Raw genomic sequence first — 20,003 nt, 5'->3', positions numbered from 1 at the left:
AAAAAAAAAATTTTATAAATGGGTAGAAATATAGAAAGTGGGCAAATACGAGTAAATATTTATGTAAACATTAGATAAAATGAAAAACTTTTTTTTTTTATTTACATCTGTTAACATATTAAGTGTTTATTAAAAAATTTATATATTTGATACTGTAGGTATACGAGTATACATATGTACGTATGTATTTTTTATTTACTTAAACTTATAATTTTTATATCAGCTCTTTTCCGTTGAGTACCAGCCCAATTGCTCCATTTGGTGAATACTCCTATTATTTACTTAACTAGTAATTCTGTACCATTTGCTACGCTTAACTAAATCATTCGGCTTTAAGTTACGCAACAAATGCTTGACAAATCTTAACTTGTGCTTGCACTACAACACAACAAGCAAATACAACGCAAATCGCATTAAGGTGTACTTACTTGAGTTTGCTTATGCGATTCCAAAGAAGTTCTCCTTTATTTATTTATGTAAGTAATACACGATTTCATATGCACGTAAGTACTTATTTACCTGTGAGTGTCATTGAGTTAAGTTTCTTGTTTACTTAGTGTGGCTTTAACACGTTTTGTCGCCTCCTAAGTGACAGTGACAAGGCATTGCAGCCTTGTCCTGTGTCAATGCCAATGTCAGTGACAGTCAATTTGACAGTTGCTGGAGATACATACTACGTAAATTTTCAATGAAGAGTGATTTAGAGCCATATTCTTGTGCGAAAATGTACAAATGTAAGTACTAACGCACTCAAATAGCGAGTGCATTGCCTTATTGAATTTGGCTAATTGCATTTGGAATGATGATGTCAAAGGCACACATGTATGTATGCATAGGTATGCTAGTATTCACAGATGTATATGATTGTACTTACATACGCGTTACTAAACCTCCGGCTGCGCGCAATTTACCATTTAAGATTGTTCAGATTTTTACAATTTTTAAAGGGAATCACCTAATATAAGCCAAAGAGAAATGACATAGAGAAAACTTTTTGAAAGTACGATCGGAGATTTAATTAAAAACGAGTCTTTTCCAAATTGTGTTCCGTTAATTTCTGGCAAAATAAAGGTCGGTACTTCTGATCAAGATGCATTAACTTCTTACAAGTGTTACTGTAAGTTCAGTTTAATATATTGCAAGCAGTTTGATAAAAAATAGGAAAAGGATTTGAAAATATCCAAGCGAAAATCCGTGAATCATATCATCCCCAAATGCATTTTTCAGTTATTTAATTTAAAAAAAAAAAAAAAATTATTATCCAAACTCATATAATGCCCTAATATTGCCTTAATTGGCGTGCCCAATTTCAGAAAGCAGAGCTCTGTAGGAACTGTATTTTTTTTGTTTAGAAATATCCACAATCTTAAGTGGTAAGACGTACATGGCCGCAGATATACATGAGCGACACGGTGGTTCTAGCATGTTTTTTCTAAGACCGCTATTTTTTGCCAACAGAAGTCGGCATTGTCTCGGAAGACAATCTGGGCATCACGCTTGATGCTAAACTCTCATGGAAGGAAAACGTTGATGTGCCGACATCCGGTAAGCAAACGTCTTGTAGGAAAATAAATGTATATTATGATAGTCAAGCCTATGATATCCTATGGGGCGGTGGGCTGGGGCTCGATAGCCAACCTAGCGACTGTAAGGCGCTCACTCACAAAACCTGCCCAACAGCAGCATTTTTAGGTTGCTTTCGATCTAATGCCACTGTATATTAACATAGAACAGGGAGCCAAACGATCCCTAATTAATTTCAATAAAGAGGGTTTTGGTAGAGAAAAGGGTATCATCTCGAAATAAGGAACCTTCCAGGGCCCAACTCCCACGAGATGATATCTACAGAATCATTAGTTTAGATAGAAATTTCAAAGTAGAGCTAGGAAATAATGCAAATTGGAATATAAAACAAGTAAGAAAGTCTAAGTTCGGGCGGAGCCGAACATGAAATACCTGGCGCAAATATTAAATATATGATTTTCACCTTTCCGAAAGCTACCGCTACATGGTAAGCCGGGGTGTATCAATTTTGAGTAAATTAGCGTCCTTAAATTTCAAAATATTGACGCTTCAGGCATTTCTAAAATTTACCGTTATATGAAAAGCCATAATTTTAGTCCGATTTCAATAATTTTCATCGTTTTGCTTTTATGTAGCAAGCACAATAAAAATACCGAGTTTGGTACAAATTGGTAGAACGGTTACCGAGATACATATATGTGATCATAAGTGGGCGGTGCCACGCCAATTTTTCAAAATTTTATTATAGACGTATTTCCTGGTAAGGAATTGTTGCAAGCATCAATTTTGAAAAAATTGGCTTTAATATTTACTGATTTATCGAAGATTTCGTATTTCCCCAAATTACTCTTATATGAGATGTGGGCGTGGTTATTGTCCGATTTTAAAAATTTTCGGCCATTTGGTATCCTGTACCAAGGCCAATAACTGTGGCAAGCTTGGAAGAAATCGGTGCAGCGGTTGCCAAGATATACACATGTAACCATAAGTGGGCGTGGCAACGCCCATTTTTCAAAAATTTATAACATTCTTATTTTTCGTCTAAATATTATTGTAAATTTCAATTTTGAGTTAATAATCTTCAGTAGTTACTAAAATATCGCAGTTTTCGTATTTCTGAAAATTACCGTTATATGGGAGGTAGGCGTGGTTATTGCCCGATTTTGCCCATTTTCCTTACCATCCGTTCTACGCACGAAGGAAGTACATGTACCAAGTTTCGTTAAGATATATTAATTTTTACTCGAGTTATCGTGTGCACAGACGAACGGACAGACGGACGGACGGACAGACAGTACCGCTTAATCGATTTCTCTTTTCATCCTGAATTTTTATGTATACATTTATCTATATCTATCTCGATTCGTTTTGCCTGTTACAAACAACCGTTATGTGAACAAAGTTATAATACCCTTGTGCACAAGTGCGCTCGGGTATAAAAACACTCCCGTCTACGCCCCCTTATTTGGTACACAGACGGCTCAAAAACACTCGAAGGCATTGGGGTTGGAATTTTCCAAGCGGAGGTTCGCGCCATTAATCTGGGTGCAGAGATAAATCTTCAGCGAAATTATCGTGATGAAAATATACTAATATTAGCCGACAAACAGGCCGCACTCAGAGCCCTTGTCTGCAATGAAATTAAGTCCGCATGGTTCTTGAGTGCGACGAGGGGCTAAACACCTTAGCGGCAATCAATAAGGTATTCCTCATCTGGGTGCCGGGCCATAAGGCCATAAAAGGTAATGGGGAGGCAGATACGCTTGCCAGGAAAGCGGCAGCAGCAACACCAATATGCCCCGAGCCCTTCTTCGCGGTAGGATCACACACCACCAGAGAAGAGCTTAGAAGAGAAGAGAGATGAAAGATATGAGAAACTTACTAAACAATCCGAATATAAACTAAAGTTTTAACAGGCTTCTGAGCAACTACTTATTGAATGCGACGCCGAGACTTTTCCTTTTTCAAATGTGCATTCTCAGAACAGGTTTTTTGACTTGTTCAATAATGTATGAGAACGTCGTCTCAAACGCAGAGCTACGTTGACTAAGTTGACTATGTGAAATATGAGCCATTGTCTTTCATTAAGAAGATTCGCCTTGAACTTGTTTACCTGGCGATACGACAAATGTTTGATTTAAATATATAAACAACGCCACACTTGACCACAAATGCTAAGCTATCGCAGACTTCATTGCTGTATTAGGGCTTTAAAATTTGATTGGCACCCGTAAACCTTATATGGTTTGTTCGTAAATGAATTAAGCATCTCAAAAATGAGATATTGCCACTTTTCTGTGTACCTATAATAGGTCCCTTATTTCTATAGCCTAAAACATTATTAGCTTGCCTAACAAACACCAGCAGAGCTTCCTAGTACTAAAAGGTTCGATAACAGTCTGGCCAAAGCTCAACAATCACACAGAATATGCTCCGCATTTATGTCGAGATTGCTAGAAACTTTGCCTTAAAGCTGGGGCCATCATCCCAGAAAGTCTAGAGTAAGCTTCATATGGTCAGCTGAAATGTAAAAATACATGATAACCAATCAAAAAGAAAATTTTGGATTTTTGTTAGTTACAGTCTTTTGCATTTCAGTTGATGACATACACCTATAGGTTTTCTTTCCTCCATGTGAAATTTTCTACCCCACTCACTCACCAGTTCGAAATCACACCCAGAGCTGGAGTCTTAGTGCCTGAGACAGTACCGTTGAATTTTTCGTAAAAAAAATAAAACCAGGCCGTTTGCGAAGCTTGTTGTAGTCAAGTTAAGAGATAATTAGGGTGATTGCTTTGGTTTTCCAAAGCGGTTTCCGCCGTTCTTTTTTTGCTTCAAAAGTTTTGGGTATCTTTTTTGAAATCGTGATTTTTCGAATATCGAACAAACCTGAGTTTGGTTGTCGAATAAATCGGATTTTTCATCTAGAAAGTTTATAGACCTGCATCTTAAAATTCCTTATACTTTTATTTTTTTGAAATTGCAAAAATTTTCTTTGAGTAATTTCAGCCGAACTCAACTTGAGATAATCAGAATAAAACTACACTAGCAGACACTTTAGCTGTTGGCGGTCAAGTGCCCATATCAGACTATACTTAATTGTATGTAGTTTTTATGTGTATATAAATAGTTTAACTTTTAAGTGAATTTGATGAAAAGTAATACTTACACCGTCACACGGGCGCGCACTCATCAACTGTCTGACATTGCCACGTCCAAGTGCGTCACGTTTTCGTTGTGTGGAGAATAGGCGAAGCTCCTTGCGTTCCTCATCCGTCAATGAGTGACAGTAACGAACCTGTGAACAAGAGAAAAAAATAAAAGCAAATTAAATGGTGATGATGGAGAGTAAAGCTTAGTTAAGAATATAATTATGTATACTGTATGTACATTTGTATGTCAAAAGGTGTTTTTATCTATATTCATACATATGTACATATGTATGTGTAGGCACGTAAGTGACGAGTTAAATAATTTGTGGTCGGTAGTCAAGTATTTATTTGAAATTTTAAAATTCTTTGCGTTACTGCACGTATATTCCTATGTACATATATACATACATATATACATAGGTATGTAAATACATATGCACATATGTGGATATGCATGCGTGTCAATTGGAAATTGCTTCTGAGAACGAGCCGAGCTACTGCATGTAGGAGAGCGTCACTCAAAAATTGTGTGGCATCCACACCAAGCAGATGTTGATGGTCAATCAAGTGATTCTTAGAGGCGATGGAGTAGCGATGCATGTGCTCCTTGTGTCCGTGAGCTACGGTTTGATTATTACGCGCAAGTGAGTGAATCTCATTCCACAGCTCGTCGGTGGCAAGTCATTCGTGTGGCATGTGTAGCATGCGACTTGCTGACGTGCTCTCGAATAATGACAACCACTTTTCGCGTAACCTCGTAGATTGAGGAGCAACAACAGAAGCTATAGCAGAAGCAGTGGCAGTGGCAACACCAGTAGTCTTCCACTTTTCTACTGACTGATGGTTTGTCTGTTTGCTCGTCTAACTGACTAACTGCAGTGTGTCCCACCTTCTGCATGTTTATACAAACATATGTAGTAGATATGCAAATTCCATGCAAATATGAGCGTCTGGTTGAAAGGATTTGGAGGGGAAGAAGGGGATTAGAGGCGGAGTAAGCGAAACGGGCCGGCTGGTTTGTCAGACCATTGATGATGATGACCAAGTGTGGACACATGCCACTCTGCAATGCAGCCAAACAAATGCAGGCGTAAAGCGGTATCCATGCAAGTATGAATCACAGTCAAAGCTACTAGTTGGCTGCTCGATTTTTGTCAATTATAATATTTTCTATGTGGGTGCTTTTGGCATTGTTACAATTGTTTTCCCCCCTTATGGCTCGGCGTAGCTTGTATTACATGCATTTCTACAATTTTATGTACGTATGTATTGTGTGTCTGTTTGCAAATGTACATTTCGCGAGCTCTCCAAATGTCAATTCGGCAGCAGTGTCATTGCAATCTCAACATCTCTGCCTTTCTCATGTAAATTTTGTTGGTGCGTTGGTCTTGTTGTGCGTTTAAATGCCCTACAACCTCAAAGGGTATGGAGTTTTTCGTAAATTTAACGGTACTCTACCGTACGCCGAGTGGGCGTACACGCATGTTGCGCGTGATTTATGACAAAAATCAGTTTTTGGAATTCGATTTAGTGGCAACAATGGTAATAAGAGTGAAATGGTGTGGCTTCTGATAGAGTCATAAAGAGAAATAGGAACATTATCAACCTCGGCGTGCTTAGATAAATACTGAATTACTTGTAGCTAAGCCATTTCCGGCAAAATGAATACTACTATATTTTGGATTTCGGATTTCAGATTATTTGGATTACCCAACTGCGACCGTATAGGGAGTTCATTAATTTCCTTTACTACTTTCGAGACTATCAGTGTGTGCAGGCGTAGCAAGCTGGAGCATGATTACTAGAGGCGATCCTCAATATATTAGTATGGCCAATTCAAACTCAACAAGGGACTACCGCAAGAAGGTTCTTATGGTGACGCTGTCATTGAGTTAGCTGGAAAGCCGAGTTTTGTGGCCTGAGAGTTAATAATAAAATTGTAATAAGGATGTTCACTGCCATCTGCGAAATCTTAGGGTTTAAGTTTTATAGCTTAAGCGTCTGGAATTGATGCGGTATCTTAAGCTACATTGGAAATCATCATTAAGAGATTATCTCGGAAATGGTCATGCTAATGTTTTGGCACAGCAGAAAGGACAACGCTTGTTAGGGCGGTAGGGGATTAAGAAAGTACTACTCGTATGTATATATTTAATACAACTCGTTTCTGTTGTTAAAGTTTTAAGATTTTTTAGCAGCTTCAAACTTGCACTTTACTGTACAAAAATAAAATGGATTATAAAACTGTATTCTAAAAGTTATTCTAAGGCGGAAAGGTGCCAAGTCCACTTTTTCAAAATTTAGTTTTTGATGCATCAATTTTTCGAGTCTCCTGAACAATTTCAAAAAGTTGGCTCCTTTTCACGTTTAGGTAATGATATATAGATGAGAATACTCTTTTCTTTAGAAAATATATAAGTACACATGAAATTTTATTAATACTACAGGAGCATAAAAAATATAAATAAACTAGTGAACCCGCATAGCGTAAAACGCTCGAAATTTAATTTCAAAAACCTAAAAAATATTCTAAATGTTAGTCAGAGTTATAAGCGATTCGAGTGCCATATTTCATTTTAATCTGTGCAGTATTTTGTGAGTGAAGAGAGGTCTCGCAAAGTGCATGTTTTTAATTTCATTAAACTTCACCCTATATCGATAAAAAAGTTCTTAATAAAAAAAAATTAAACTTTATCGCACATCTACAGGCTAAGGCCGTTCGACCTCTAATTTTTGAAATTCGAAAGAACAGGGCAAATCTAATTAGTATCACAAAAAATGCCTTCTCGTATAATATACATATTTACATATATACTTAGTTAGATCGATGTAACTTTTTGAAAAGTTGGCCAGCCTAATAAAGGATATTTTCAAACTAAAGCTTTTATAAATCTCGTTCGTTTGACATTGCGATACACATATATTTCAAACTCATTTAAATTTAAGTTTCTAAACAGATGGCAACCCTCTTGAAACCCCTAAAAAATATTCTAAATGTTGAAACTAAACATTTCTTAACACTCTTTCGTGTGAGGTCCATAAGTTCGACTTTTCAAACTGGTGGCACCCCCTTCAAAAAAATTTTTAACGCTAAAACCTTCTTAAACTCTGTCATCTGACACCCATATTGTGTACATACAATATACATGTATGTATTCCAATTATTCAACTGCCTTAATTCAAGTTGAATTTGATTTTTTAAACATGTTTCAGAAATAAAGCGTTTTCAAACTCATTTCGATTCATATCCATCTTTTATTAATTCATCCAAGTTATTACATAATTTGATGTAACTTTTTAAGCACATGGTCAACCCTCTTCAAACACTCCAAACTAAACATTTATTAGCACTCCTTCTTTTGACTCCCGTATTTTTATATTTCATATAAGTTATTAAATTGAGCCTTTCAAACAGATGGCAGCCCTCTTCAAAAGTATTTTCAAGCTAAAATCTTGTTAACTCTCCTTTGACTGGCATTGAGATACATCTTCTAATTAGCTGATGAACTAAGTTGAATTTGATTTTTAAAACATGTGGCAACTCCGGTAAATATAATTCAGAAATAAAGATTTTCAACGCTCTTTCGATTGATACCCATATTTTAGTAATTCATTTAACTTATAAAATAATTTGGATTTAACTTTTTAAACAGGTGGCAACCTTCTCCAACACCTCGAAAAAATTCTGAGTGTTCAAACTGAAGATTTCTTAACATCGTTTTGCTTGACGTCTATATTTTTATATTCCATATAGCTTGTGTATTAGTTAACAGGTGGCAACCCTCTACAAAATATTTTCAAACTACCACCTTCTGAAACCCCTTTCGTTTGGCACCCTTAATTTTCTTAATACAAATTGAATTTGATTTTCTAAATAGGTGGCAACCCTCCCATAGTTAAGTTAAGGAACAAAGCTTTTCCAACCCATTTCGATTGATACCCAATTTGTAATAATTATTATAGTAATTGATTTCTTGTTTTTAATGATTTGAATATAATTTTTTAAAGGGTGGCAACTCTTTTCAAAAAATTAAAACCTTATTGCACATCTGCCTGTCTGTTAAAGGAACCTGCTTTTTACTTTAGAGTCGACTTTATTTTGACTATAGCTACGGGCCATGGAATTTAATTGCTCAACAGGTTGCATTTCTTTTAGAAAAAAATTAAATCAGTTTACACATCTACAGGCCAAGTGCTTTAATTTGACACTCCATTTTCGAAAATCGATCGAACGGTGTAGATCTTTTATCCTGAACAAAAAATCCCTTCGCATATTATTCATATATATATAGATACAGTATGTAGATTCCAGAAAGATATTTTTATTTTTTATAAATCTTCTTAAAGTATTGTACTTAAATTATTTTTTCTAAAGGAAAAATTAAAAAAAGGGCCTTAAAACTGGTATCCAAAGGAAAAAATAACAATGTTCATATGGCATTTAAATAGCTATTGATACCCTGTTTCATATGCATTTAGTTAGTTCGTTCGATAAAGCATGCCTTGAAACATACCAGATTTCGGCTAACATGTGAATCTCTATGTGTACGATGTTTGCTTGGGTCCACTGGATCCTGTGTGACCATTACGCCTTATTTTGCAGGTGTGATCTTTAGGAGTTAAAGAACACACATTTTTTGAGATTTGAATAATGTCTGCCGTTATGCCTAAACAGAGTTAATTTCATTTCTATCAATTTTTGTTTCTAAAATTTATTGTAGCTCATTAGAAATTCGCTTCTACCCAGCTCCCGCTGGTTTTCGTACGGCAGTGCAGCATTAACATACATACATACATATATGGTTATGTACAAAACTACAAATGTACATATATATCAGCATATGAGTTATTCAGTTAACCAGCTCCACGTCGCGTCGCTTCCAATCAGCATATCTATCAGATATTTTCATATGAATGCATAAAAGAGTTTTCGGGATGAACTTGGTATTGCTAGCCATTTCGACACAGTGGGAAGTGCGTGAAAACTCGTTAGTCGCAAATGGCAAAAGCTAGCTACATACTCGTACATGTGTACATATGGATCTACATAGTGCCGTATTCATCGGTAATGTAAATGCCATGAACCCGCTTCAATTTAGCTACCAACCACATGCTGATCCTGCCAAGTGTGGACGACCAGTTCAGCTAGACAGTAAGAAATTGGGGCAATTTTTAACGTTATCAACTTATTGAGACTTGAAAATGTCTAATAACATAAAAATCGGGGTAACGTTACTTAGTGAAAGAGTTGCACGCAGTCAAGCTGAGTACAGATGGGGAAATGCGAATGCAAATTATGCAAAACTTGTCATAGATTGGCCATTTATGGTAAGCTCAAAGTGCGTGGGTGAAGGCAGTGTGTCAGATTTTTAAATGGTTAAACAAAATGTATGTATGTTAATAGAGCATGAACAGAATTCGTGACTTTTGTTCTAAGCTATGTAAACCCTTCTCTGTTGCTCTACCTATAACAGAGGCCCACTTCTGATTCGGAAAATAAATCAGATAAAAACGTTCTATTTAAATAAATACTAATATGTGTGCTCATAGAATTTTTTTGGTGTCCTGTGGCTTATAAACCCTTAATATCCATCGAGGCATATACTTACATACATATAAACATTTATTTGGACTCTTACCTCATTATCGTGTGGTGGAAGTTGATGTAGTAATTGTCGTACTCGATACTGCTCTCCCGGACTATTCACGTATGGCACTTTGTCATCGGGTATTTGTGAGAAATACAAGCGTACCTGCAAAATCACAATGAAGGTATTGAATTAATGAAGACGTTTTTTCACATAGACCCCCCAAAACTCTATGCGGATGTAGTTATCTGTTCGAATATATTTAAAAAAAAAAACTTAAACTAAGATAAGTAGTTCTTTGTTTTATTATTTAAAACAATGCCACTTATTACACAGCTGCAAAAAAAAACTTGTGCGGCCAGCGAAGTATTCAACTCAAAAGTTTACTATATAAAAATTTACCAAAACCGAGAAACCAGAAAATGCGAGTGCGAAGAGCCGAAAAGCAAACTAGAAAATTAGGAGTTTCGACATAACTTCCACGGACATAACTTCCACCGAACCGTGACATAAGTTCCAAGGAAGATATATCGTGATATTACTACATGGAAGTAAAATCTGACATAACATCCACTGATCTGATTCATGGAAGTTATGTCAGACAAAAGTTCCATGATAATTGTATATTAAATGAGCCACTCACTGCACAAATTCATTAACTCCACTTTTTGAAAAATCTTAAATTTTAGTGTCAAAGCTGGAAGTCCGGCGCAAAATTAGTTATTTTCGCTTAAAACTTTTCTTCCGTTTTCTTTCGCTTCTAATCGCAGAAGAGGAGGCTATTTCTATTCAACTTTTGCGAGTTATATTTAATGGTTATCAGCCACCGGTTAAGAAAAAAAAAACAATCTCTTCGGCGGGATTCTGAAACCGATAAGGTTTCCAAGTTAATGTTAGAATCCCAAATAAATATCGAACAATTTTTATCGAAGGTGGTTTTAGCAAAGGTAATCGAGAAAACCTCATAGGATGAAGAAAACGAATTGGACATTGAAATTGAGGACGAATTGGATGATGACTTGATCCAGTTTTTTAAGGAAAATTCGAACGAAAACACTTCTGATGAACCTCAAGGAGTTCTAAATTCTGAAAATCTCAAAGTCTATATAAACTGTAAAATAAATCCGTGCAAAATTGTATTTATTCCCTGTGATCATGTAATATTAGGCGAATTCTATCACGATCTTTCAAAGATTGAAAATTGCCATGAACGTCAAGTAAATATCCAAAGTATTGTTCGAATAATATTATAATTTATTCTTAGTATACATATCTGTGTTCATATGGAATAGTGAGCGATCGGAGCGCTCCGCTCATGATTTAATTTCCACAATAATTAGATCGCCATAGGGGGGGAACGCCATCCAATAAACGAGCGGAGCACTGCGATGAGATGGAAATATTCAGGAAGTCATATCATGAAATAACTTCCATTGAAGTTAAGTTTGATCTTCGTGGAAATTAAGTTTGAAATAACTTCTACGGGCCAATGGAAGTTATGTCTGAGGAAGTTATGTCAGTTACACGAAAATTAGTTGAATTTCGGAAGATTTCAAGAACGGTGCGAATCCTTGTAAGAACAAGCCTGGCGAACTAGTGACTGATGTCCACGGCACACTTAAATTAAGGAGAGAATATTTCTACAATATACTGAATAGTAACAGAGGTAAGCGGTATCCTCCAATCGACCATGGCGAGATTTGAAAATCAATAGCGCCGCTAAAAATAAGTTTGATGGTCTGCCAGCTGAGCTATCTGATGCGTGGAGCTCATATTCTGAATACGGTTGGACGAAAGCATACGTAAAAATTGGCAGCTTATGGTACCAAAAGAAAAGCCCGCGGGGTCAGCCTGCTGGCCATCGAATACAAGGCTAAATCCCACGCCGAGAAATAATTTAACGAATGAGACTACAGACATGGTAGTTACCTGTTGTGTGATTTCTTTAATCTGATGGTGGAAATGACAATCAAAGCTACAGAACTAAACCACTGAAGGGCAATTATTAATCGTATAAGAGCGTACAATTGCTACCGTACGCCGCTGACGTTAAATTACCGGCCTCAACAAATCTTTTTTTTCCGCTTTCACTAAATTAGATAGAGCAACAGGGGACGCAGATCTGGAGGTAAACACGGAAAAAATATTGCAGCATTTCGTGTTATCAAACAAGTAGCCAGCGCATTAGCGTCGACGAAACCACATTATATTATCGAAAATGTAGGGGACTTCGTCTACTTGTGAACTGCGTCAGAACTAATAATAATTTTGGCCTAGAAATCCAAAGACGAGTTCCACTTGCCAACAATTAATACGTTGGGCAGAGCAGGTAATTTACCAGTAAAGTTTTCTCTTGTCGAACGAAAATCGCAATTTATAACCTCTCATCATGTCCGTCCTCATGTATGACATCATCTGGTTGGCGGAATTTGGAGTATTTGAGGTATCGGCTCTTTCCGATGTGAACCACAGACGACATCGAACTGGGTACAATCTATTACTCGAAGTATTCGATGGGGTACTCGTCGGTGTTTCTTTGTTGAAACCGTCTAAAATCTAGCCGATATCTTAGAACCGAGGCGAGTTCAAACGTTAGATCGTACGAGTATAGGACCACATGTGAGCTAACACCTTTTCCTTAAAAAAAGGATTATAGAAATCGGTTAACGTGGTCTAAAGTTATGCGGTAACATACATAAACAAAATATTCAGACGAATTGATAATCTTTGTCCTTTTTGTGAAGTCGGTTTAAAAAATAATCTCGCGCAGGATGTGTGAGAAGTTTTTCTACCATAGCCTGAAACTTTGGCGGGCTGGAAACCCCGAAACTAAGTCCTAGCTCTAGGATTAGAGTAGTAAACATGTCGCGAAATAATAATAAATTTCTAATTTTACTTCGCTATTTGAAAACTTTCAAATATATAAATAGACGGAAATAAACTGCATATTAGAAAAATATAAACAATTTTCTATTTTTAATTTATGCTCCCCCACCGCCTGACAGAGGTGAATGTGTCAACCTTTTCCTCATAAGTTCCCCACTTGCCGCTTGTCACGTTCGGCACTGCAGGCGCGGCACGATTTCCAAAACAATCACCACTCACCGCAGATGATACTCGGTCTTTTCGCAGCAGTGGACTAACGTACATACATAGGTATGTACATATGACCAAGCGATAGCTGCGGCGAGTGATCACCAACATCAATCGGCGGCCAGATGCACCAAAGCTCATCAACACATTCGCACACATGTATTTATGTACGTATATTTAAACCAAATGGACAATAAATGAACGCCAAGAAAAGTGACCATAAATGCTTATCAAACTGTAAATGCGGCGCGATGAGTAAGTGCAGCAATCGTTGCAATCATATCGATCGGCGGAAAGTCTAGCGTATTGCAACGCAGCGGGTCGGCGCATGATTTGCTGCTTCTTTGCCCGCACCACTACACACATACATACCAGCGCAAAAATTTCGCCACATTTGCAGCTGGTCGTTGACATTGCTTGGCATAAATTTATATTTTATGCTTTTTTAATAGCGCCACAGTTAAAATCAGCTGAAATGGTTTTTATCCCACTCCAATTCTTTGTGCTGGTCGATGATCGCTGGTGGCTGGTGGTAACAAGCGAAAAACTTGGCGGCCGATTGCATTGATATTGAAATCGATAAAATTAAAGCAGGAGGGGATTTGGTTGACGTTTATTGGGCAATCCTGGGGATTTGCAGGAACGGCGAGCAAAAGTGCAAAATGCAATGTTTCGATGGCCTAAGAAAATGGCGTGCTGCGAAGGGCAAACGCTTGGAATGCATAACCTGGCTAGAATAGGCGTTAAAAGGTGAACGCTCAGCAGCAACAGTCTTTCGCATCATCATCGCCCATAGCATCATCACTGCTATCACCATCACCGTCACAGTCACAGTCACTATCGAAGTCAATGGCCCGGCTGACACATAACGTTCGATATACTTTGGCCAAATGAGCATTTTTATGGCGCGCAAAACAATTGGAAATGAAGTGAGACTTTCAATGGGTAAATAAAAGGTGCTATTTATGATGATCATTCAGTCGTTTACATTTATATATGTACATACGATCACACAATAAGTACTTTTGCATATACAAGTGGCCACGCAAAGCCGTTGAATAACAATCATTCCGATTGGTGGCTTTCAAAAAGAAGCCAGTTTTCATTTTAAGAGTTAACTGATTGCTATTACCAACCGGGTCATTGCGAAAAACTAGCTTGGTGGCCATTAAATTGGTTTGGTTGAAGAGGAGTTGTAATTTAAATGAGATGAGAATAAAATCGTTTAACTATGCGATGAATAAGCAATTTAATTTGTAGATTGCCATATTTAAATTTGTCAACGTCTTAAATCCTAAGCCGATTTAAATTTATGTTATTTTCAGAGTGCGCATTTGGCGCATGAAGATGAACTTTTTTATGGTAAGTAAAGAACTTTATTTCAATGTAATATCGAAGTTTATTTCAAAATGGAATCGTAATTAGTAGTGGAATTCCCTTTATCCTTTCGAACGAACTATTAGGCTTAACTTTGGGCTTCTTGAAACCATTTATTTGGTTTTCGAAATCGGAATGCAACCACAACTAGTAGCAAAAGGAAATGTTGCGGTTGCCTCGAGATCAAAGTGTCAAAAAATCGCGTTTTTGCAATATTTTAGAAGCTCTAGCAAAGATACAAAAGGCGATAGAACCGTTTACATACGCTTAAATTAAAGCTAGAACTCTTGACTACCATACCTGAAAATATCATTCCTGCACCTTGACTTGGTGGTCACTTACAGTCATTTGTTGTACACCAAAACCGATTTTGGCAAATATTTTTTTTTTTTGATAGCACAATTTTCCAGTATTTTTTATTGTTCCATAAATGACTGTAAGTGACCTTAGGGTCATGGTGCAGAGATGGTAGCTGAAAATTCAAGCCTTACTTCAAACCTAAGTGGAAGGTTCTATCACATTTTCTTTCTTTGCTAGAGCTTCTCACTTTTTGACACTTTGACCTCGTTTTTCTCAAAATCTGAGCATGATGGCAACTTTATAACGCATTTATAATCAGCACAAAAGTCTATCATAAACAGCTTTAACATTTGCCTTATCAAAATCAGTGCTGTCCTCTGTTTTTTGAGCAAGGCTCCGTATAGCCACATATACCATCATTGCAGTTCCTCCACAACTTGTTCTTTCTGTTTGAAGTCATTTCAAGATATACAATAGTCGGTGTCGGGAATGTAGCCGACGTACCCTGAGTACCCTAATGGCCGGGGGTCTTTATGCTGGAACGATCTGAACTATTTTCTGTTAGACAGCTCAATCAGGAAATTGAATGCCCTAAAGTATGAAATACATATATTCGGGTTTGCTTATACGCTTTGTTCTACTTCAAAATCGAGATCAGTTTCGCATTCCCAGTGTCTTCAGTCGTATCAAGTTGATGGGTAGGATACCCACCGAAAGAATAGACAATATTGTAAATAACATAGAAAACTCTCAGAAAAATTCTACTTTAACTAGTTTGTGGTACATTATTTTTAAATGAAAACAAAAATTGCTCTTAAGATGTTTTTGAGCCGCTTTGTCTCCAATTCATATTCTATAAAATATAGTAAATTCGTAGAGCCAACCAACACCAACACATGAAATTGAAGGTTCATACCGCCAAAAATGATATAATATAAAATCTTGTATTCCTGTGGGTTATGGCGTCAAATTAGCGCGAACACTTAGTAATTTATTTTTGCATTTATTTATGGTAAAAAACGTTTAATAGCAAAAACTAGTGATAATTATTGGTAGCTATCTCTCCGAGAACAAACTTATCGCAAACGATCTTTTGACGAAGTCACAAAAACAGCTTATTCTGTCTAACTCGACAAGCACAAAGTAGCGGTATTGGTGAATGCGCAACATTTGTCTTCTCTACATCATGTTATAAGGTCTAGTGAACTTTACAGATTAAGGTGATATCACTTAGACCAAATATCGGCTAGTAATACTGCTGCCAAAATTTTGATTGAAATGCAATTTTTAGGGAGTTTTAGCAATTTTCGGATGTTCCGGTCTTCATTATTTCCTAATTTTGCAATTAGGCCGAGATCTACTAAATTTTAGGTTAGTGGTCTGTTTTAGACACATATTACGTTGGAAATAACGCGCTGTACTGGTACCGGTAAGGAGATAGTCGGTAGTCTTTGCAGTATATTAGCAGAACATAATTTTCTTTCATATCAATGCTGTACCTACCTCTGTTAAGAGAGATGCATCGATAGTATGGTTTTTGGTGTACTGTTCGGAACCAAGCACAAAACAACGCGTGTAGAAAACCGCACTCAGACTACTTGCCGTCATGTCCCTTCTAATCTGTTTAAAATCTGCACGATGTAAGCAGATTGTTGGATGTTAAAGAGCTCAGATGTTCGTCTCTCAACACATCGTAGCTAAATTCCCCATACCTAATTCTTTCACACGTGGGGCTGAAGCACAAAAAGTATTCCAACGTCTCCTCCTCTCCAAATAAATATGTACATGCTCAGTGTCTTTTCAAGTGTGTCGACAGGCGTGTAGCGGGGATCCCAGTTATATATAGGAACGTCAGTCTTGGCAACCAATCAGTTTTATTGTGTATCGCTGACCACCATACCAGGATGCCATAGGAACTTATCCATATGCATAAAATTATAGCCATTTTAGTTGTTCGGACTTAACTCAGAAACTATACTCTGCATGCATGGTCCTATTACAGGCTACTAGAAAACAAGCTAGGTGAAGATGGAGTCGAGTTATTCATAAAAAGCGTATTTATGAACTGATTTAGATCAAATTCAAAACGCGTGAAAAAATACGGTTGCAGAAAAAGACCAGCGAGGTGGCACTGTAGTCGAGTTATTTAGAAAATCCGTATTTATTGTACGGACTGGTTGAAATTCATATGCATATTCATATCATGATAAGCAATGTTGGCCATTTAGGAGGCAGCACGAAATCTTGATCAAAAACCTAGAGAAAAGAAAACAATATTTTTCTTCTGAAGCAGTCAAGCAGCCCCCAAAGCATGACACTCACACATAGACAAAGCAAATTCGCTTACTGAAAGCCAAACCTCTTTGATCGAGATACCCAGATTTATAGAATCAAATTAATACACATATGCCCGAGTTAGCAAGGAAAGACCACCACAACAAAAGTTCATTGGCTAGTGACTGCTATAAGGATTCGATAAGAAAATCAAGTTAAAGATTTCCGAGCATTATTATGATACAAAAATAAAACGGAAACTACCTATAACCTGTTCACAAACGAAGTTGCCACGTGAACAGTTAGTATATTCCGAAAATGTCTTAAATGCAGATCAATGCTCCTTAGGTCACCGAACTAAAAGAGCGCAAGGGCGGTGTGGCATAGTTGAAGGTAGCTGCGTATGCAGATAGAAGTTAGGGTCGGGACTATCTCTCTATTTCAATATCCGTTCGGATATTCGTGTATACGGACAAAGCCCAAATATCTACACCTCCCGTTAGTATCCATTTGGTTATGTGAGATATTCGGATATTCTCAGTATTTGAGTGGATTCATAAAATTATTTTCAAAATTACTGTGTCTAACGAATTACAAAATGACTAATAGAACCCCTCATTAATACACGAAAAATTGAATCGTTGTAACCGATAAAAATACAACTTTGAGGGAATAAAAAAACGAGTTGAATGTACATACATATACGTGGTCATTTCATTTGGTTTTGAACTTTTTCGGTATAGGACTCTTCAAGAAACTTGTATTTAAAAACAAAATATAAAAATTTACATCTTTAAATCTGAAGTAACTCGTCAAAAAATCGGATAAAACTACCAGCGCTAGTAGGAGCCTTCTATGTATACCTTGAATGCTGAAACCTTATAAATTCGAATTTCGTATTCATTGTACACATTAAAAATTCCCACTCGCAGTACATAGCGGAAAAAGCAGCGAGTGCATAAGTAAAAAGCCCACAGGATTTGAATGGAATCCCCGGAAGCTAAGCGATGACACTAGCGATGCTTTCAACTAATGAAAAGCGAGCATAAAAAATAAGTAAAAAATATAGCTTAAAAGAGATATATTTACAAAAGCGGCTATTTGTGGTGCCTGCAACGACCAACAGAATTTTATATGAGAGATAATCGGACATGCAGGATGTGTATTTTTGGAAAATAGAAAAAATGACAGCAACCGCCAAATGTAAAAAGCGGCACAAAAAACTGTCAGAGGTGTAAATTACAAAATAAAAATAAATAAAAAGATAAAAAAGGAACCTATACTAATGACAGTTTTGCAAAACGAAGAGAGTGGAGCAGTGCCATTTCAAAGGAACTTTCTTTGCTTCGAAAAGTGCGCCGGCTTGTGTGCTCTCAATGCACTTTCAGTGTTCAACTCGCAGACCTATCCGCATATCAATTTGATGGACAAGCATAACAAAAATTAAAAGAAGAATAATAGCAAAAGCGTTGTGCCACAAATAATATTTTATTTATTTAAATGCCAGCAGCAACAGTATCATCACTTGGCTACTGTTTTGGTACAAGCTTTGGATGCTTTAATTATGAGTGGTGTGGTGCTGACCGCGACTGACCGACTGGCTGTTAGTCACCGTAAAGCAAACAAAGCAAAGTCAGCCAAGTAAAGCAAGTGAAAATAAAAGCGAAATAAATCGAGTGGAAAGCTAAAAAACAATATATGGGTTTTAATAAAAATAGTTGAATAAAAAATATAAAATCCTCTGGGAAAGAAGAGGAGGAGCGATAAAGCAGGTACTCAGAACATGGATGTTTGTATACAGAGAGATGGCAAAAGATTTATACTTTGCAGCAGTGGCAGCGCGGACGCAGATATTTTACGGTAATAATTTATGTGTTGCACCCAGCGGTAGTCAGCCGCGTCTGTCACATACGGATAAGACGCAACTGCCGCAGCATGTGCACGATGATATGTACATATGTATATGTATATGTAGTGTGGCGGCGAAAGGATTACATGCATGCATTCCGTTTTTGTTGTATCATATTTTTTTACGAGCCAGCAGCTTTGAAAGTAAATGAATGGCCGACATAATTGATAAAGTCGAAAGGATTCCATGTGGTGCCACCAACAGCACCACTGTTGACTGTCCACTGACCAACTACTCGTTTCGGTCACTTTTTAACGCATTAAACACGTTGTAAAAAGTCAATTGGTGGCATTTGAATGTCGTACAGTTGGCGCAATCGGAAAGTTGGAAAGTCTATGAATTGGCTGGTGTAATAAAATAGCAATGTAGTGGCACTATTAAACCCACACTCATACACTTACATACATACATATACATATGTAAATGGACATGTAAAGCCATTGGTTCGGGTGTATTTCCTGTTTCATGGTATACGATTTTTAATTTCTATTTTTATTGCCACTTCAATCAATGCAACAAATTGTACCAGCTTTTATTACGCTTCTTTTATTGCTTCAGAGCTACGTGTATTTGCTTTTTTTTTTTTTTTGTTTTTTTGTAGTCAAGCAATAACTCTTATTTATCAAAACTACACTTGACATATTTATGACCCTAACCGCATCAACCACATAAACTACTTTGCCGCATAAAAAAGAGGCATTGCCTTACTAGATCTGTCTGCACTTACAAAAAAAAAAACACTGGAAGAAATTTTTAGATTAGCGTATTAACATATATGTATGTATG

The 20,003-nt window shown here is 36.9% G+C and overlaps 1 protein-coding gene across 1 annotated transcript in view; it reads right to left on the bottom strand.

Annotated features, from left to right (window-relative positions):
* LOC118743607 (protein prickle) overlaps window positions 1–20,003 on the bottom strand; it is a 193,996-nt gene that overhangs the window by 41,265 nt on the left and 132,728 nt on the right. Inside the window, exons 3-4 of the mRNA XM_036476374.1 lie at window positions 10,316–10,429; window positions 4,694–4,822 (exon numbers count right to left, since the gene is read on the bottom strand). Coding sequence (XP_036332267.1) covers window positions 4,694–4,822; window positions 10,316–10,429 — 243 coding nt within the window. The remainder of the gene's footprint in view (window positions 1–4,693; window positions 4,823–10,315; window positions 10,430–20,003) is intronic.

The sequence above is a fragment of the Rhagoletis pomonella genome, unplaced genomic scaffold, assembly GCF_013731165.1.
Source record: "Rhagoletis pomonella isolate Grant_MI unplaced genomic scaffold, Rhpom_1.0 Rhpom_scaffold_00007, whole genome shotgun sequence".
Taxonomy (NCBI): Eukaryota; Metazoa; Arthropoda; class Insecta; order Diptera; family Tephritidae; genus Rhagoletis; species Rhagoletis pomonella.
Note: the sequence above shows the minus strand (reverse complement) of the source record. Positions and strands in the feature narration are given on the sequence as shown.